Source organism: Trachinotus anak, unplaced genomic scaffold, assembly GCF_046630095.1.
Source record: "Trachinotus anak isolate AG129_WGS33_773 ecotype Australia unplaced genomic scaffold, CSIRO_AGI_Tana_v1 ptg000025l, whole genome shotgun sequence".
Lineage (NCBI taxonomy): Eukaryota > Metazoa > Chordata > Actinopteri > Carangiformes > Carangidae > Trachinotus > Trachinotus anak.
The window spans coordinates 18329515-18350431 of NW_027273876.1; the positions used below are offsets into that span (position 1 = coordinate 18329515).

General features: G+C 40.0%; 1 protein-coding gene across 9 annotated transcripts in view; it reads right to left on the reverse strand.

Moving 5' to 3' along the window:
* Nucleotides 1-20917, reverse strand: part of ryr2a (ryanodine receptor 2a (cardiac)) — a 192747-nt gene that overhangs the window by 43478 nt on the left and 128352 nt on the right. For all 9 annotated transcript variants that reach the window (XM_071462590.1, XM_071462589.1, XM_071462592.1 and 6 more), the window contains 33 exons: nucleotides 20468-20631; nucleotides 20173-20251; nucleotides 19953-20042; nucleotides 19168-19305; nucleotides 18981-19058; nucleotides 18742-18817; nucleotides 18356-18479; nucleotides 17331-17446; nucleotides 16766-16830; nucleotides 16314-16435; nucleotides 15967-16016; nucleotides 13909-13969; nucleotides 12521-12759; nucleotides 12191-12272; nucleotides 11507-11637; nucleotides 10028-10155; nucleotides 9362-9554; nucleotides 8608-8690; nucleotides 8019-8176; nucleotides 7707-7794; nucleotides 6341-6433; nucleotides 5950-6120; nucleotides 5431-5490; nucleotides 5088-5222; nucleotides 4805-4917; nucleotides 4563-4659; nucleotides 4311-4417; nucleotides 3664-3715; nucleotides 3502-3552; nucleotides 3298-3397; nucleotides 2313-2392; nucleotides 1889-1965; nucleotides 310-383 (listed from right to left, as the gene is read on the reverse strand). In XM_071462590.1, coding sequence (XP_071318691.1) covers nucleotides 310-383; nucleotides 1889-1965; nucleotides 2313-2392; nucleotides 3298-3397; nucleotides 3502-3552; nucleotides 3664-3715; nucleotides 4311-4417; nucleotides 4563-4659; nucleotides 4805-4917; nucleotides 5088-5222; nucleotides 5431-5490; nucleotides 5950-6120; nucleotides 6341-6433; nucleotides 7707-7794; nucleotides 8019-8176; nucleotides 8608-8690; nucleotides 9362-9554; nucleotides 10028-10155; nucleotides 11507-11637; nucleotides 12191-12272; nucleotides 12521-12759; nucleotides 13909-13969; nucleotides 15967-16016; nucleotides 16314-16435; nucleotides 16766-16830; nucleotides 17331-17446; nucleotides 18356-18479; nucleotides 18742-18817; nucleotides 18981-19058; nucleotides 19168-19305; nucleotides 19953-20042; nucleotides 20173-20251; nucleotides 20468-20631 — 3475 coding nt within the window. The remainder of the gene's footprint in view (nucleotides 1-309; nucleotides 384-1888; nucleotides 1966-2312; nucleotides 2393-3297; nucleotides 3398-3501; nucleotides 3553-3663; nucleotides 3716-4310; nucleotides 4418-4562; nucleotides 4660-4804; nucleotides 4918-5087; nucleotides 5223-5430; nucleotides 5491-5949; nucleotides 6121-6340; nucleotides 6434-7706; nucleotides 7795-8018; nucleotides 8177-8607; nucleotides 8691-9361; nucleotides 9555-10027; nucleotides 10156-11506; nucleotides 11638-12190; nucleotides 12273-12520; nucleotides 12760-13908; nucleotides 13970-15966; nucleotides 16017-16313; nucleotides 16436-16765; nucleotides 16831-17330; nucleotides 17447-18355; nucleotides 18480-18741; nucleotides 18818-18980; nucleotides 19059-19167; nucleotides 19306-19952; nucleotides 20043-20172; nucleotides 20252-20467; nucleotides 20632-20917) is intronic.

Consider the following 20917-nt stretch of genomic DNA (forward strand, 5'->3'; position numbering starts at 1 on the left):
GACATGTTTTACCATCAGCTACCTTAGAATCTACCTTTTAGTTCTCCATTCTGAAACCAGTGTTCCCAGTATGAAGTGCCCTGTAGATTTTTATAGATAGTTCTTAATGTACCATCCTGAGGTTAAATAAAGTGAAAGTGTAGGCCAGCAGGCCTCACTTTTTAAAAATAATTTAAGTACTTCCTCTTGTTTGGTAATGTTTCAAAGCAACAACACTAATCTCCAACTCAGAAAGAAAAATAATTCAAAGAACATTTCGTTCTACTGCTCTAAAATAAATCTGTAAGGTGTAAACATAATGGAGCTTACCTGAACCCTCCTCTGTCACCATTCCCAGTCCTTCTGCTTTGTTCTGCCTCTCAAATGCATTAAGATCCAGAACACTGAAACACAGACACAAGTGTAGTGAAATTCTGTTATTTCACTGACGTTCCTCCAACTTGCAGCCTTGGCCAATAGCTGAATGCTGTTCTGTTCTATAATGTACATAAACACCTGAATCCATCTTTGTCCAGAGTAACATCTGAAGACTGCACTAAGTCTGCTTTTCAATGTAAAGACTTAAGCTATCTTCTCAGTCAAAATCTTGAGGCAGCGCTGCAACAAATAAGACCAGCCCACCCACCTTATTGAGAAGGCGCAGATTCATCCGGTTCAGTACAAAATAAGTAATGGTGTTGGTGTATGTACATTAGTAAAAACAAATGATTAAGTGATGAATTGAGTTTCAGAAATTTCTTTAAAGGAATGCTCATTTGGACTTAATGTCGTTGTTCTATGTTCTATGTGTTAAGTATCATTGGACAATGGATATAGGTGTCTGGACGGGCAACATTTAAAGTATCTTGAATTATCCATTAGCAGCTCCCGTTTGCAATGGACCCTTCAATTCAATGATTATTCTCAAGGAAGTTCTGCAGATATAAGGAATGTCTTATCTATGATTTCTAAGCGGAGTCATGAACATTTGTTCACTGACATCAAACATCAGATCTTCAGGACATCATTGAATCTAAAGTATATGTATCATGCCTTTGTTCAGATTTGACTGAGTTAGGGCTCTGAGAAGGATTATGATTTTTGATGAACTCGGGCCCTTAATCACCTCCATGAGATGTCTCACAAGCAATGTTGCTGCTGTAACTGTTGACTGTGTAGGTAAGCAGCTAAATCAACAGCCAAACTAGAATAACTAGCTTCTGGTTGCTTTTAGAACAGCTTCATGCATCTGTCACTTTGGTAAGTGGACTGCAAATGGACTATAGTGCTTTTCCACTTGTTGACCACTCAAAGCATTTTACAATTATACTTCAGTATCTCCCTTCAACTCTCCCACAGTCTGAAAACCCACTGTATGTTCTGAAGTAATATGGAACAATAAGCAGATTATAAGTGTCTAACATTACCCCTATTATGAGACACTTTGCTGAGGTACTTGAAGCTAGCTAGCCATGGAGCCAGCTGCACTGACATAAACAGCTACGGTAACTTCTGAGGCTGGTTAAAGTTCAGTGTCAAGTGCTGATTTAAATAGTCCTACAAAGTGTGTGAAACATTAACAGTCTCACACACTTTGTAGGAAAAAGTTTGTTGTCCCAATAATTCATTGTGGCCTCATTCCTGAGGGGTTTAATGGAATAATAACATCACTCTACTCAGCTAATTATAGAAAAGAGTAATTCTGCAGAAGACATGTATACATTTGGTGAAATGAAAAGAGGTCAGAAATATGGTAAAAAGGTATTTAGCTGCTACACCTATCATAACATAATGAATGGAGCAGTAAACAGATAAGTGTGCATGCAAACATAATTACTGTACCTGCAATATGAATACATTGTGAATATTTTTGTTTCAGCCAAGATCCATGAAGCAAGAATAGAGTTACCTGCATGACTGCATCAGCCCAGCCAGACTCTGAAAAAAGCCCACATCCTTCTTGTCTTTCAGATAATCCAACATTTTCTGTCAAAGTGACAAAGACCACACAGGACAATAAGAGAACTGAGTAATATTTTAGACTCACTTTCAAAACAAGAACAAAACAAGAACAGAGGAAGTGGACAATCGTAGGAACAACTGTAGAGTTTGGCCTCAGTCCCTCATTAAGATGAAACAGCAGCTCCCAAAAGACAGGGTCTCAACAAACACTCCATATTCCAAAAGAATATATAATCCATGCATTTTCCTGTTAGTCTGTCCATGTCTTGTAGGTCCTTATCAGAATCGACAGCCTTTTAAATGCAATGGGAACACTAACAAACACATGATGACATGTTTTATGACAGAGAAGTGAGTGAGCATTGTAATACCTGCTGCACCGTAGAGTTTCCTCCATTGAGAATAGCTATGCCCAGCTTAAGAGTAGAGGCCACCATGGGACCCATCTCACCTGGTGATGAGAACATTATTCCTTTATCTACCACAGATCAGGTTCATTCAAAACATCATTTATATTTTAATAATGCAGCCGCCACTCTCATTCTGAAAGGGGATGAATGTAGCTGACAATAACACTATCATTGCAATGACCATATCTAGTGTGAGTTACCATTTCCTGAGTTGTTAATATGCCTTAATTAGTCATTATTTGAAAAATGAGTTGATAGTCACCCAAATTAAAGTTAATAGTTTCTTTGTAATGAACAAACACTTGTTGAATGAATCTCTTTAATTTCTGAAATGACTATAATTTTAGTTAGAAGTTACAAGCTAACAAGTGCTCTTCTTCAGATTGGATTTTCAGTAAAGCAAAATACTACACAAACCCTAACCATGATTTCGAAAAATTATAAAAAATTTTACTTGCTTTGTTTCATCAAAATTGCACACACCCCTCTGTGGGTAGGTCATTTGTTTCATGGAGCTAGTTGTGATTCTGCCAGTTTGTGATTACAATCTGGAGAAGGCCTCATGCTATAAAATCCTACAGCAATGTCTGATTTCAGTATCTTCCTCATACTCAGAGCAACACCTTCACAGGTCACTGGAATGGTGTACAAATTCAAATGTCAAACTGAAACGTTTACAGTTTCATGGGTGGCTGTATTCACACTCACTACACACACATGGCTGGTCCCTTTGAAATGTGAGAGAAAGCACCTTAAAACATTTGTGTTTTACCAGCTAATTCATATTAACTCCCATTTATTGCTGTCTGCCAAGTCATTATCGTAAGTTGTCAAATAAAATTATAGCATTATCATGTTTTATTTTAGTTCCTTTTTTTCTCATTAAATAAAATGTATAATTCAGGCCAAAACTATCCACAAGAAATGTCTGAGGACTTGAACCAACCTTTGCTAGCACTGATGGTTTGAAGCACCATTTCAGCAGCTCCTCGATCATGTAGCCGAGCCTGCTGATACAACAGCTTCTGTTTCTCCATCTCCTTCTCCTGTTCATTCGAAACATTAACCAGGTAGCATCAGAGTCTGCAGCTAAAACCACCACCACCAAGACTGACATGTAGACAGACACACAGAGTGACTGACCACCTACTTCAAAACTCTTCACTTCCTCTCCGTCTTCATCCTCTTCATCATGGCAACTCTGAATGAAAAAGAAAGGAGCTTATGAAGACAACAATGAACACTGTCAACATCATCAACATTAGCATCAGCTTTTCACTTCTAAGTAATGAAGAGGTTCAGTATCTGGTACCTTAGCCATGATGTCCGCATAGGCCATGTAAAGATTATCCTCATCTAGTTTACTGCAACAGGAAACACACACGGACATACATGTAGACACACAGACACACACATTAGCACAATTTGAAAAGGTTATATTATTTGAGCTGCATTAAGTATTTCGTTACGTGTGTGTTCTACTGGCAACTTTAAGGTCATTGTTTTGATTGAAAACATGCCGACCAGAAGAAAACTGCCTGTGCATGTAGAGGTTTCTCTTGGAGCTCCAGAAAACTAACTGTAGACTGTACCCACACAATGTGAAACAGCAAAGATGAGAGATAAACATGTGACTGGTGTAAGGAGTTGAAGATGTAGAAAGTTCACTTTTCTCTTGAGCTGGCAGAGACACTAGTACATGTTGGCCTTAAGTTTGCCTCTTTCCTGGGTGTGTAATTTGGCAGTTGTTTGTTAACACAGTACCTGTGAGCTCATAGCTGTCAGCGTCATTCTGTTTACAACATAATACCTGTAGTATAAATAGTAATACACTGACAAATATCAAGGATGGTAATTTGTGATCTTGAGTTTTCATACTGCTTATTATGTTATTAGTTCCTATGACTGAGACTTTGTAGAACCTTGTATCTTACATAAATCGAGAATATGAGAACCCACCACTTTTCTGTGAGGGCTGTTCTACTGAACAGCTGAATGAGCTGATGCAGAGGATCAATGTGCTTCACCCCTTCCTCTTCTTCAGATGCCTCTTGGTCACCTGGTTTCTGACATAAACACACATTCATGATCAGAAGAGACTCAGGGGTACACAATGAAAAATACATTCTGGTCAAATTTAAAAAGTAAAAGAAATTCTGCCAGGAGGTGAAATAATCCCACTTGTTTTACATTTGTATGAAATTAACTAACAGCGAGGTCTTCAATAAGTTTATCTTCAAAGTAGTGTTCTTCTGCCTCAATCCATGACTTCTCGTAGCCCTGCAGGAACAGGTTGACAGCCCGGTGCCTAGTTTGGGGAGATTCAGTAGGCATAAAAGACACTCTGAATTTAATGAACTGTGTGTGTGTGTGTGTGTGTGTGTGTGTGTGTGTGTGTGTGTGTGTGTGTGTGTGTGTGTGTGTGTGTGTGTGTGTGTTGATGTAGAATTTACCTGGGCAGGTTGTAGAGCGGTGCCATCCTGAAGCAAGCTACCACTGCTCTCTTCCTCTGTTTGGACAGAAGTTTGTGCCACACTGCCTTCTTACTGCGCTGAGGGTGCTCAACCTAAACACACAAACTGAACTCAGTAGTGGGTCACTGTCTGGGGACCATATAATCTACACCTCTAGAACAGCTAGTTTCAGAGGTACATTTGTAATCTCAATATTCACAAAATTGGACAGACATCAGCTCTTCTAAGAGATGAGTGCAGACCAGCACATTACGACACACACCTGATCCAGGTGGAAGAGGACATGAGCGATGTCCAGGACTCTCTCCACTGTCTTCTCTGGGTCTGAGGTGTCCTCATAGTGATTAGGGAAGTCCCTGTACAGAGCCATCTGCCAACGAATGGCTGGGTCCTCCAGCTGTACAAGACAAACACATACAGTCCCAGTTACACTGAGAAAATGCAGTTAAATGTGTGTTGATGCTGAGCACTTCTCTGAGCAATTAAATACATATATGTGGCCTTTCATTAGATTTCACAAGATCTTGAGTTTTTCCCGAATATATATAGGACCTTGATCTTGTTACAATCATGAACAGGATCTTGGTACTTGACTGTGCTCTTACCTTCCCTTGTAAATGGAGATTGTTCCTGATGATCTCTCGGACTTCATCCTCTGTATCTTTCTGTTTACAAAGCAAATGTAGATGAAGATAAACCTATATGGGGTCCCCACTGGTGTTAAGGGTTAAGACCCTGACTATGAACCACAACGTCCATGGAGTCTGGCCTTTACTGCAGTTCTCTTTCCCTTATTTCTGTCATATATCTACTCTTACTATCTAAAAAGGCACAAAATAGAATAGAATATAAATGCCTTTATTGTCTTTGCACACTGTTGTACAATGAAATTTGCTGTTTAGCTCCTGAAAACATTTCACACAGCCATTCTTCCATAGGCATGAGTTTGCATTTACGCATGGTTCTACTTTAAAACTAAAGTGACCACTTTGACAAATTACTCATGTTTCACATCTGTAACTGTAATTTTACCTCCTCTTGTGGTACAGTAAGAATGTCTCATCCCATATCAGAGTCCAGACAGCAATGTTAAAATTGTACTTGACAGATATTATTTTTCAGACCTGTGTGAAGCGGTTCTTAGCCAGTGCAATGAGCTCTTGTTCTCCGGGGGCGCAGATGTTGAGTCCAACAGGCAGAAGACGCTTCAGAGTAGCAACGATCAGACTTGTCTGCATCGAATATCGATCACCCTTTCTCTTCATCTTCTTCCTCTCCTGGTCTGAAACTATTCCCTGATCAGAAGTCAAGAAATGCACACAGACACATTCTACAATGTTAGCCTTACCAAACAACTTTCATTCATATTACACAAATGTGTACTGAATTGCTGGTTGTGAATGCTGCAGTTACTGAATTTCTTACAAGGATGAATTAGCATGAATACATGTTTCGATGTGAGTTGTTACAAACACACACAGTTATGAGCCTCCACTTCGTTCCATGTGCCCATACCTTTGACATCTTACACTTGGTGTCAGTGATGAGGAAAGACATGTTGTTGATTTCGTTCTGAACCACAAAGTTCTGCTCTTCCCTCTTGAAGTTCTGCAGAAAGATGACAACATGACACCACCCACACAAGGATGCATGCTTTCACCGCTTTTATTTATCCTCTACACAAATATGTGTCAGAGCAGGTATGAAACAGGACCATCCTAAAGTATGCAGATGACTATTATTATGACTATACTATTATTGTTAGCAGGCTCTAGGACAATGAGAACAGCCATGGCCCAGTCATAGACAACTTTGTCAAGTGGAGTGAGGAGTCCTACCTTCAGCTTCACTAAGACCAAAGACATGGTAACTGATTTTAGAGGACATGTATCATACAGTCACATCCATTGAAGGTCAGATAGTGGAAAGTGTACAATCTTACAAATACTTTGGCACAAAACTGAACTTTGAGGCAAATTGTGAAGCTGCGTGTAAGACTGGGCATCAGCGTTAGCTGTGTCTGAGGAAACTGTCTTATTTCCATATTGACAAGACCATGATGATCTTATTCTTACCATGCTTTTGTTGAATCGATTTTATCTTTTTCTCTGGTGTCATGGTTTGGAAATCTCTCTTTAAAGAGCAGGAATTCTCTGAATCAAATTGTTAAATGGTCAAGTAAGCTGATTGGAAAGTCACAACTTAATATAGCATCCCTGTATGCTAGACAGTTACAGCAGATAGCTAGCTTGATTTTAAATGACGACGCACACAGTGAATATCAGTGAATATCAGTTTCTTCATTTAGGACAAAGGTCCATAGTCCCAAAGTGCAGAACAAAAAGGGTATAAAAAGCGCTTTGTTCCAGTAGCCATCACTCATATGACTAAGTTGTAGTAACACTGCATAGAGGCAACGTTTAATTTGTTGATTTATTTGTATTTGCCTTGCACATGCTGTTGTCTGAGCTGTGTATGTCTATGATTGATGACTCTTTTTACTGCAAACCAAATTTACCTACGGGGACAAATAAAGTAACCTAACATAACCTAACCTAACCTGACTCCACATTGCCATGACGATCAAGTATAAACTAGTTTTGATTTCCAACATGGTTCTTATTACGAGCTGGTTCAGAGGGATCATAAAAAATGGCCTACAATGAAACATGAAAGGACTAGATTATAACCAGATATCAACTTGTTTAATCAGGTAATAATGATCAGAATCATCAACAGTGGAGTTATGAGAAAGATAGCAGGAGTTTACTAGTGACTCTGCGATTTCTCCCACTAAACCTTGACTAATATTCCCTTGTCTACCTTTCAATCAGCAGCACTTTGCTGTGCATCTTTGCCTCCTTCCCAGTGATTTTCTTACATGAGACTTAGCCCAGAAGATGAAAACCTCAGCCACCATGCGGAACAGCTCCTCAGCCTCTGGGTTGGACTCCTTCAGCCATCTGGCCCTGTCAATATATGAAGGTAATTAGTGTATATTGGCACATCTTCAGAAGATCCTCTGTGTTCTGTGCTGAACTGAACTACTATGTTCATTGCATGTTAGAAACACAGAGCATGTGCAGGACATGCATCTCGGCTTGTCTCACATAACTGTCATTTATCACATTGAAGTTATACGTCACATTGGTAGTTTCAGAAAAACAGGAACCATTCAGTCAAAGCAGTGTACCTGTTGTAGTCGACAAATCGAATGAGGAGAGGGTAGAAGGCGTACAGGTCTCTGACCAGTATGGTGAACTGGTCCATAATGAGAAGCTCCGTCTCTGACATCTCACCCCTCCCCTCTGCTTTGCTGTTTTCCTCATCCATCAACACAACTGCTGCTTTCTGCACAACACAGTACAAGATTAGTATCTGTTAATGGGCACGCTCAATATATTTGATCATAGCAGTAATAAAATATGATCAGATTTTAATAACTATAATTGTTGTCAGGAAGTTATAGTCCATTCTAGAGGCTCTTTTTATTGTATCATGTCATTTTTGTAATAGTCTAGTTATTGTGTTATGTTGGCAGATTAATTAAAAGCTCCTGTGGGATGAATTAACATTTTTGACATTTGACAGACCTATTGTTGAAACTACATTGTAATACTGTATACTGGGCAAACCCAGGGCGACCATCAAGGCTGATCATTAAACAGCAGCATCAGGTCAGTTGTAGGAATATAAATGAAATATTTCAAGACTGTTTTAGAGCAATCTTCATTTGTGTTGTAACAAGGTAATACAGGAATCTGCAACTTGATAAAACTCACTTTTTTCAGTTTCTCCATCAGAGGCAGGAAATGGGTCTTCAGCAGTTCAGGTTTGGCCTTGCTGATGATTGGCTGAGAGAAAACTTGGGGCAGGGACAGAGGTGGAGGTTGACAATTAAAAATACGAAAAGACACTGTGTGTGTGTGTGTGTGTGTGTGTGTGTCTTGGTGGCTGCATATACACATTCAGTTGGCAGCTTATTAGGAACACCTAGTCAGTTTTATCCAACATTACTGTACTTAATCCTTCTTCATTAGGGCTTTAATGTTCCGTTTGTCTTGAAACTGTTTCAGAGGTGTTGATTCACCTGTGTGATCATCATGAAGGCTGCAGTTTGTGCTGCCATTGAACTGCATAACATCATACAAAGAGGTGATTCTGTTATTTAGTCTATCCTCACTGATAAATATGGAGGACAAAATAGAAACACCTGTCACAATATTGTTCAGCAGCAAACTGCAGCCAACACAATCATCACACAGGTGAATCAGCACCTCTGAAACAGTTTCAGAGGTGTTGCCAATAGTTTGACACTACTCCTTTGATTGACAGATCAAAGGAGTAGATATGCCAGTCAAGGCAGGAAAGTAGAAGACTGCTAGAAAGTAAATATGGATGTTAACAATGCAAGATTAAAACATTTGTAAATGTTTTATGAGAAAGGGAATGCACACAAAGAGGTGAGCAACACAAAATATAAACATGACTTTCGAAAACTTCACAGTCTGTCACACACATCGTCTTCATGTTTACCAGCCAGTCTTTTCATCCAGGCCCCCTCATCTATTCCCAGGTTGTTATAGATGATCTTGAGAATGTTTCCCAGCAGAGTATTCATGTGTTCAGAGGTTACAGAGGTGCAACAGCTGTCAGCTTTGTCTGTGTTGCTCTCAGGTCCATGTTCCCACCAGTGAGACATGTAGCTGCACAACATGGGCAACACCACCTGCAGTAAAAGTGAAGTTTGACAGTGAATCACATAGATACAAACATTACAGGAAGACTATCTGGATTCAGTCAACACAGGCTTTACGTCAGAATTTATGTCTTTTTCCAGTCAACATCTTGCTTAGTATGGACATACACTGGAGAACTGAGCACAGAGAAACTCTGAGGACAGGAAAGGTGTAGCTGTGACTCTAAACAGTCTCTGCATTTAATCCACTCAGTGCTCAACAGCCAAAAGTGCAGCACTGAGGGCCCATCTCCCACATAGAGGCTTTGGTTAAGGGACAATGGACATAATATCTCTAATACTTAACACTGATGATTTTGGGGTAAGAAGAACCTGACATCCTGAGGAAACAAAACCACCATGAATATGGGAACAACAGAAATAAGGGCCAGGCTGGATCCCAGGACCTTACTCCTGTCCTATTATTCTGTTATATGGATTTTTAAGCTAATTATATGCCCCACCTCCATGACATGGGGCATCTGAGTGTATCTCATGCCAGATTCTGCCAACTCCATGATCTCCTCCAGAGACTTCTCTAAGTTTGGGATCACAGGACAAACCTCCCCAACGTGTCCTGGAAGACCTAGAACTGGGAGGAGGAAAGAGAAAAGTACTTACAGTTTTTCTGAGTTGCTAAAGCTCTGAACCAGATGTGCAATGGCCTGAATGCGTTTATTTGAAATGATCACTGTTTTGGCATAACCTTAATCAATTTTCATTTATTGAGACACAATTAAAAGCTTTCATTTTCTCTTTTTACAAAAGTACTTACACACTCCCTAAAAAAACACTTTGCACTGTTATGCATAATAGTAGCTACAGGTGGAATTACAGCTCAGATATCATAGCTATACAAAACAACTCAAAACTGTTCACACTTGTTGCTGACAATATGATTTCAGAGTGCACAGACAGCACAGGTGATTTGAAGGTTGATGCCAACAACAGATGGAAACAATCTCAGAGGCAGAGAAGGAAGAGGAGGAAGAGTAAGACCAAGAGCAGTAATTTCAGATTAAATTGTAGCCATTGTGATAGACCATGTTCTAGTTCATGGACTGACAGTGAGGGAAGCAGGAAATGAGTACAACCCAATCTCAGCAGATTCTCTTCTCATTCCTTCTTTGTAGGGCTGAGACCACCATGTGAGGGTGGAAGGACTCCTATATTCTCCCAACAACAAGAGGGTCTCATGATTGACATAGAACAACTAAAGCCATTAGACTACAAGAAATACGGCACTGAGTTGTTGAAGACAGGGCAAATTTTGAAGGAATTAACAGTGTCAGCCATTCCACCACTGACTGCGTGTCCTCCAACACAGCAGGGTGCACATGAAGCAAGTCTACAGAGGACCCTTTCTAACTGGAGAGACGAGGAGATTCAGGAACTTCTGTCAGTACGGGCCGACACAGAAATTGTCAGATTATTCCAAGGAATGGCAAGAGACTTGGTTGTAATGATGTAAACAAAAAACACTGCGATTTTTGCAGCATATATTTTGCATAATGACCTGCTTCCTGCACTCTCAACCCAGACACCACCCACCTGTCAAGCTGCACTATATTGTAATGTATGTAAATCAGGAGTGCATACACTCTACAGCACTGGTCTGTCTTATTTTTAGCATTTACTTACTGAAGTAAGTACATCTATTTTACATATAGAGTTTTTCAATTGGAACGACCCCCGTCTGACAAAGAGAAGGAGAAGCAGGAACTAACTAATAGGCCTAGTTGTGATAACTGCCAGTGAGTATTGATTTGAATTTCTGAGTAACATATGGAGTACAGAGTTGCATATAGAATACATACAATTCTCAGAGGATACAATTACAACATGAATTGTATATCTTGGTATAATCCCTCCTCCTAATTTAGTTTATGAAATACAAGCACACAGGGCAACAGACTTGAAATGAAAATCACAATCATCAGTACCCCCTCTGTCTTTAGTTCCTTTGCTGTTGTAGATAGAGAAGCTGTTGAACTTGTTGATGTGAGGCTCAAGAAAGGCAACAGGGAATGCTGCTGAGAAGGCAGCTAGACACTTTCCTAATGCTGGACGCTGTCTGGAGAGGAGAGCACAGGAGAGGAGAGGAGGACATAATTGTTGTCTAAACATGCTGAAAATACTATTCAATCACACAGGGAAAAAGGTGCAAATAATGAACATGCATCTGTGAATTGTTAACCAGTGCAAGTACTATAACAGGAAAAACATGTACATTTGGCTACATTTGGATTTTCCACCCTAAAAATTCAAATGAACTTCATTTCATCCATGGATATTTGTGTGCTGCATTAAACCCAGCAGATCTGAACACATAAAAACCACTAACTGCCACAGCTAATTGGCAGTGTTAAATTAGCCTGTGCCTTTCTCTGCTTTAGACATACACACCAGCAAAATACACTCAATAATGGGACAAGCAGACATTTTTGTGGTATGTAAAGTGCACTGACAATAAATCAGCATTCAGCACAAAGAAACATTCATCACTGTTACCTTCATATTGAATTTTATGAATGTGTGTTTTCATAGTAACCAAAGACATTGTTGCGGCATTGTCGTTCCAGTGGTCTTGCTTATGTTTGCATCTGGTGGAAATGCTCATACTCTACCTTTCTACATAGATGCTTTTGTTGGTTCCTAGAAAGTAAAGGCTGTTGAGGATTCTGTAACAGGAGACCTGGACATCATCCACTGGAGCAAGAGAAATAAACAGTTTTATTTTTCAATTAGTTCATTTTTTAATAAAAAAATTGAAATTCCTGATAATTCACTGTCAATTAAGTTTTGCATCAGAATGAAACAATTTCATGGTGGGATATCTCACATTTTTTCACTCCTTTTAAAATATTGTAATAATACCCAAATGCATTATTGTTTAGGTCTTCACAAAGAAAGCCTTTAGAAACGATATTTGGTAGGATTTCAATGTGGACACTCACATATAAGGTCTTCTCCAAACATGTTCTGTCCGATGTGTTCAAACAAGGAGGAGAGGACAGGCAGCAGGGCGAAGGTGGTGTAGTTGATGATCTGAGTGACACCCCGTGGCTGCTCCCTGCTGTGAGTGAACTGACCAAGCTTCAGGTTCTCCTGTGTCTTCTCCAGGTCCTCTGCTGCACTGTCAAAGTATGACCGCAGAGCCGCCTTAACTGACTCCAGACCAGTCTTCATCACTGTCCTGATATATGGGGAGAGTCAGATTTTCCATCCTTATCTTTATAAGAGGTACATAATCTTTCTTTATAGTTATTTTTCAGGCAAAAGCCTTCATTACACACACACAGAGAGAGAGAGAGAGAGACAGAGACAGATAGAGAGACAGAGAGAGAGACACTGCAGAGGGCCACAACCGGACTAAAATCCTGGCCACAGCAGCAAGGACTAGGCCCAAATGGCACGTGCTCCCCCAGGTGGGCCACCGGGGTGCCCCAAGACCACCATCTTTCTTATTTTGTCTCTCTCACAGCTCATAGCCTCTGTCTGGGATCCACAATTGTTTAGCCTTTATTTACTTCCAACTCCAGAACGTAACAGACTATTATTAGAGGTAGGTCTTTATGTCTAACTCCCTCTGTTTAATATGTAGAATTGGTCATAGCAATATTTCAGTACAAAGCCTCATTACCAATGACTTCTCTCTCTCCCTCGTATCAGATGTTTAGTTATTCTTCTGCCTCATGATATATCTAATGAAAGTTGTTTATTTTGGAGGTGAGGCTCAGTGTATCGGAAGTGTTCCTCTGCTTTCCTGTAGTTTCCAAGCAGCTGGGAAACCAGAATGGCTCAGCAGACTGCCTGTAACAAGAGATGCAGCCTTAAGCCCCTGGTCAGCATCCATACATGGTCTAGTCATGTACCAGGTTTATACCCAATTTGTTTGAAAAAAAAGTCTGTAAATGTAGTGACAATGCTGAGTTGGCAACACTGCAGACTGTAAACATCCCCCTAATAGAACCTGTTGGAGCCAGAAACTCAAGGCATTAGGCTGGCCAGTGGTGGAAATGTGATCAGTTAGTCAGTCAGCCAGTCGGGAGCATTCAAGATTATAGGGCTGGACACACTGCTGCTGTCCAGCCAAAAAACTACATTACACCACAAGTGAAATATCAGGATAAGATGCTTTAATGGCTCAATTTCAGGATGTCAACAGAAGCTCAACATCTACATCTTTTTATTTTTTACTCTTTTATTCATTTATTTTTGTTGTTCTAATAAGACAAACCTAAGAACATTGGCAGTATTCACATTATGTGTCCTTAACTTAAACATCATCCCTGCTGTGATGAGGGGCGCACACACACACAAACACCAACATGTTTTCCCTTACCTGGCATCCAGGCTTTGTCCCAGTATCTGCAGACAGTTGACTATGGATGTGGCATTGTTACCTGGAAAGCAGAGAGGATCACATGATAAATAGACTAATTTGGATCTGGGGTTCATATGTCTCAGGGATGTGAAGAGTCAGGCACTAAAACACACTAAAGAACAGAGCAACAGCCTCTACCTGCTGGAATCACCTGGAACTGCCTGAAAACAGAATCTGAAGAATTACATCCATCATGTTGGTGTTTTAGTCAGAAGGACAGAAGAGCATCATTTACAAAGGAAAATAATGTTTCATTAAAAAAATATTAAAATTGTTATATACATGCATCAAGACAAACTATACAAAATATCCATATATTACAAACATATTACATAACTCCTTTCAAACTGAGTTAAAAACATGAAATATTACCATGGTTAATATTCTGATAGTATAATAAACACCAATAACATTAAAATGTAACATTTTATTAGTCCAAATGTATGTCTTTGTTTCCAGTCATATCAAGGTTTAATCTGCAGAACCCCCTTTTACTTTGAGGTGAATGACTTGGTGAAAACATTTTCATATGGTCCAGCAAACCACACGACACACACAGCTGCTGAGCAGAGCATAGTAAATATCATGCATGCATGCACAAACACCCATGCACACATGGAATACACACTGTTACTTCTGATCACATACTGTAGTTGAAAATCAACAATAATTCTAAAGGATAATTCCTTTAACAATGTATCTACGTTTGTGATCAATTACAATAACTGACATTTAGCTGACAGTGGGCTGTTTTGTTGGTACAGGAGATAAACCTGTGTCCCAGTGGTGGAACTACTCACTAAGCCTCACTTTGACCCAGTTGAACATATAGACATGAAAATGTTGCATTGCTCTTGGCTTCAGCAAGAGCCAAACATCTAAGTAATATCCATGCACTGTGCATGTTGCCTCAGAGTGACTTAACAGCTTTATCCTGATTTTGTCCAAAATGTGGTCAATCCATGCTCACTGGTGCACCCCTGCAGTGTTCTGTGGAGAAGAAGCAGCTGCATATGGTAAGCCATGGGTTTGGAAAACTCTCAGTCCATATTTAGGGCGACGCTGTGCAGGAGAGCTACACTGCAGTTAACTGATCACTGCCCCTCACATTTGTAGGGTTTTAAAAGCTGGATGTCACATCTCCAATTCTTGCCATCCTAGGGACATGTCTCATTCACACATGTCTGTGTAAGGGGGCTTGGTTGCTGAGTTGTCAAGTTAAGCTTGTCTGGCAGAATGGGAGTCTGCATGTCTCACCAAGACCGTCCATCTTGCTGCCAGGGTAAAGTAAGAAGAGACACGCTTCAGCCATGTATAAAGGCAGAGGGTGTGGACAGAGACATCATGAGCCACACAGGTCTGACAAGGTGGAGTCACATTATGAGACATCTCATCCATTAGAGAATCAGAGACACACAAGTAACCTGAAGTGCATGCTTGGCCTTTATTTAGACTTCTGTCAAACAAAATATTTACCAGTGATGATTCACCTGATACACACGTGACATTTCCCAGATCTACAACCCTCTTAATGCTACAACAGAGAAACTGACTGGTCCACATTGGATTATGGGATACTGAGCACTGTAGGGACACACACATTTGGGCAAAAGCAGGCATTAAGCCATTTGGATGACCTGTTGAAATGGGACTCTGTTAACCCACCATGACAATTTCAGTCTGAAATGCAGACTTGAGAGGTCAATATGAGGCGTTTCCATCAGGATCATCATGTCTAAATATGTCAGCAACTTTATGCCTTAAAAAACCTAATACAATGACAGTATAGCATTCTCTCTTCGGTCCAGGAACAGTTCCAGATAGTGTTTCATTTGTTACACCAAATTATGTAATTTTCTTTGTGGGACACTTACTGTATGTAGCATAGACAGGACCCTTTGGTTGGCATGTCATGAACCCGCTCATACTGCACTTATCTCACACTCAGCACTTTCTTATTAAACCAAGCTTTTACGTCTCATCAACCAAAAAGCATTAGGCATAAACCATCCTTACCAAATGAGGATATCCTATGTCTGACAAGCACTCCCAGTTTGCAGAAAAGACTGAAAATATTGAATGAAAGGAGAGAGGAGGTAGAGAGGGAAGCAAAGAAATAGATAAAAGAAAGGTGAGAGATACTCAAATGACAAAGGCCCAGGGGAAAACAGAGTGTGTAGGTTTCGTATAAAGGCACACAGTCCGATGTCAAGCTGCTGAGACTTCCATCAGCTTGGTGACTGTCATACACACATCTCCACAACTATACATATTAGTCATTTAAGCAACAATACAAAAGAGAAAGAGCTACTGGCATCACTGGCTTTCTATCTGTCTCCCAGTGTGTCATTTGCCGCACTTACCTGGTTACCATTTCCTTCTCTTTGTTGGAGGCATGGCCACCACTGCTAATTGGATGAATGGCTGTTGACAGGAAGTAGAGCCTATGGTTTTTGAAGTACTGATCCACCAATGGCAAGACAACCTGTGGGTTAAATGGCATAAACACACAGTATAATTACTTCTCAGATGTCATATTATGTATCAGTCTATAAGCAGTTATTAGAAGGATTTGCAGTTTTGTAAACCCTTTTAGATGATTGGGAAAACTCACTGCTAGACATACAATGTTAGTTCACTGATTGTCTCAGGCCATACAAACCTATTTTTTCTAGATGGTTTGAAATTTTATTGACAGTGTTTTGGTTTTTTTTGTTTTTTTAAATTAGCCTTCATAAAAAACCTGAGGGTCAGAGATGAACATCTCCAAAATCTAACTGACACTCATGAATCAAAAAAAGTTGATGAGTCTGACCTTTCCAAAGAACTTCATCTGCTGCTCATGAGGAGCCTTCTCTCCCTTTGGTCTTGCTCCCAGGTCTAAATGACAGCAAGGCAGAACAAAATCAAAGTTGATAACATCTGGATAGTTTTACATGGTGACATTCACATCTGCATTGTCTCAGGTGCAAGCACACCTTGCAACTCATAGAGACCAATTTCATTTCTAATGCCATTTTCACAAGAAGTACATGGACATCATGTGACTTAGGACTTTATCCCACAGGTCTCTGTTTCATGAATATGCATGATAGCAGATTGGCATGAGCCTACAAAACACAGATAATATCTGCAACTTTTACAAACAGAGAAAACCATGTCTTAGGTAATGCTGCCTGTTGCATCAGTGGCATTAACCATTTCTGAGCACATGCCGTTTGGACAGAAAATAGTAGGGGTGACTGTGTGACACACACCGTGTGTGTTTTGCACAAATTGTCATCATCATCATCATCATCCAGTTGAATACTTTGCATGCATAATGAATTATATTTGTTTCTGAACCATTTTTCATTTATTAAACAGCACAGGAGTCTCACCAAACTCCATCATGTGTTGGTGGGCCTGGTCTACATATGTGATGAGTTGCTGGAGGAAGGTGTAGGCGAATCGTTTCTCTATAGCTGGAGTGTCCAGCTCCTGTGAGTTCACACCTCTGCAAACAACGAAAACAATCTTAAAGGAATGACCTGACATTTTGGATAACACACTCTGTGCATCCATTATAGAAAATAGGTCTGGGGTGTGTTCAGCCTAGCTTAGGAGTAGCACAGAGACTAGATGTCAGACCCTCCTGCCCTACAGTAACCCCAACCTTTTGGTTCCCCTGCCTACCTGTTGCCGACCACTTCCGCACTTTATAACTTCACCTCCTGTCCACTTACTTTTGTCCGTTGAACCTGAATACAGGTGAACTGTTTTGAACTTTTGATCTGTGTCTCTGAGGTGTGTTTGAGTCGTGTCACTGGTAGTAGGAGGAAACTGCTAACTTAGCTTTGTCCAACATGAAAACACCTTCCTACACTGCGAGACTTGTATGCTTTTTATACTATACTATTATTAAATAACACACACACACACACACACACACATACATATATATATATATATATATATATATATATATATATATATATATACACATATACATACATATATATACATATACACACACATACATACACACATATACACATACACACACACACACAGCTGAGTGCACTGACAGTACACAGCATCTCAAAAGCCTTGCTTGTTGAAGTGTTTTATTTGCCTGTAGCTACTGTAGATGAGAGATTTACACTTTCTGTGGCACATTAGACTAAACACAACCCAGGCCTTTGTACGGGACATAGAGATAAAACTAATATTATCGACTTTGGGTCAGACACTTGATCAAATCATGTTTCCTAAAATCTCAGATTGTTCCATTTGGTTGGTTGCTGTGCACACTGTAGTGTGTCACCAAGCATGACTCATATTTGAATTAAATCAGTCAAACTCATACAAAATGAACTTGTACTTCACTTAAAATTTGTGTGTAGAGTGTTTGTCTTTTTCTCACCTGGACACAGTGTAACCATTGATCTGAAGGAACTTGAGGATGTCCTGTGCTTTCTCTCTGTCTCTGGATTTTTCTTTGGCAGTCAGTGTATCATAAGGAACCAGAAGGGGATGGTTTCCTCCACCTGGAGACAACAACAGCAGAGCAGGATGGAGGACAAAGCAAGCTAATAAAAAGAGAACCCTTTATTTCAGCTTTAAGTTTGTGAAGCGACAGGACTTTTTTGTTCATTGTTTTAATGGGCTTTTCACTTAATATCTTAATATACTGCTTCAGCTGAACCATGATGCATTTCATTTGGTTTCCACTCTTACACTGCTTAAATTTCGGACTGCTGGTGATGGCAGCCAAAGAAAAACAATGTGGATATGTTATGTTAGATTTACCTTTGGCTTCTAGCTCCATTTTCTTTTTCCTGGCCCAGAGATTATGATAATTCTCTGCAAGCAGCTCTGCCATTGACTGGACAAACACAATATAAAACACATGTGACTTTGTTGCACAGATCCATCCATCGTCCTCAGTAGCTTCTATTTTTATATCAATTGTCTCCCTGCTAGAGTAACCCAGATTAAATTTCTCTTTTATTTGTTTCACACTTTTGTGTGTTCAGTCAGTCACCTACCTGCATGTCTCTGGACAGTGTAACATTGCTCATATCAATGGGTCTCGGGCTGAAAGCTGGAGCTCCTTCAAAAGATAGCTGTGGAACAGAGAGCATTCTTTATATCATTGTATGTCACAGTCTTTTTCTGTATTAATGCCCTTTATAGCAAAATTCATATTCAATTTGTTTGTGTGTGAATGTGTACCTGGCTAGCCTGTGATATCCTCCTGGACTTGTTGTGGAGGCTGGTAGGGTCTCCCTCTCTGATCCTGTCGATGCTCCAGCCCCATGACAGCATGGTTTTCAGAGACTCTCTGACTGACCAGCAGTAAGATTCCTTATCCTGCAAGAAACCCCGCTTCATTATGCCATCATAAAGTGTCACATGCTGCGAATGGAGAACAAAAAGTTTTCCTCTCTTTTGGATCTCTACCTAGGATATTTTCAGTGGCATACAACTGCTGGTTCTGAATTAAGACAGCCAAATGAAATTAAAATGAAATTAGTCATTAAAAAGACCCTGTGCCAGTTAACGCATATTCGGTATCAGAGGAATACATTTTAACACGCAACGTTCTTCCATCAAAGATACATTTAAGGCTTCAGTTATGAGTTTGGTCTTTTGCCATGAGTACCAAAATCAAATGAAACCCCGACCACCGCAGCCAACTGCTTGGGTCACCAGTTTCCTACCTCTGACTCAGATAGTTCATCCTAACGTTGGATAACCCCCAGATTCATGCTAGGCTAGTGAGAAATCATACACCAGAATCAGAATTTCATGAGTACCAGCCCAGAGTTGGCCCAAGGCTGGCACCCGCAGATCCAGAATCAAATCAAATCACTTCAAAGTGTAAATCTGAAAGTTTTGCAGAACATTTGACAACAAGAGGTCAGTTGGTGTGACTCGTGTTGACTTCAGAGACACTTGAACACCTTCTGGTTTTGTTGCCTGAGGTGAACAGACTCAGACAGCTGCATGCACACTACCTTTTCAGAGAGGCCTTTGTACGCTTTCAGTAAAGGGTGGCTCTTGCTGATTTCACATATCTGTTCCCCAAATGACCAGCCACTGGAAAACTGTACAATATACATAAGAGATAGTTCAAAATTCAAACATTTTCTTACATAAAATAACCACTGAAACATCATTATCAGTAACAGGACAACCACAATTTCATGTTTAACTTGTCACTTGTTGACTCCTTACCCTCTCTATACACCACTTTTCATGGTTGTGCTCTGCATATCTGGTTATGAAATAGTCCAATTTCTCTGGGACAGTCACACTGGAGAAGGTGGAAAAGAAAAAACACATTTATATATGTGGGGTCACCTGCATCAAGTCTCATCAAACAATGATGACCCTTTTATTAAATTTTCAGTTTGGATCTGCAAAAAAAATAAAATAATTCACTGACATAAGCATGACAACACTTTAAAAGGACAATGTTGAGTATTAGAAATAAAAGTTATTCAACAAAGAAGAAATAAATGTTGTATACTTGGTGGTGTCTGCAGGCTGTGGAGTGAAGTTTCCCTCTGAGTCCATGGATGACTGTTTCTCCATCATGGCCATGTAGTTAGACTCCATGTAGTCTGGAGGAAGAGCTCCCGCCACAGCACTGAGACATGGCAACGCCAGCTTAAACAGCTCCTGGTCATACCGCTACATCATGCAGACACATATACAGTACGCTGCTTATACATCACACAGAAATGTTATGCTTCTACTGCAAGTTTCACCCTCTCTGCTTATGCTCACACATATTTAAAGCTAATGACTTTGACCAGCCTTAGATATCTGTATGTTCACTGAATCATGGCTGAGGCAGGATCATTTAATTCCATGAAAAACAAAGACATCCACAGCTGTCTTAACCTTGATAAACCTAAAAACCTATAGTAATTAGTAGTGGTGATGACATGGTAATGTTTTCTTGGATCACAGCTGT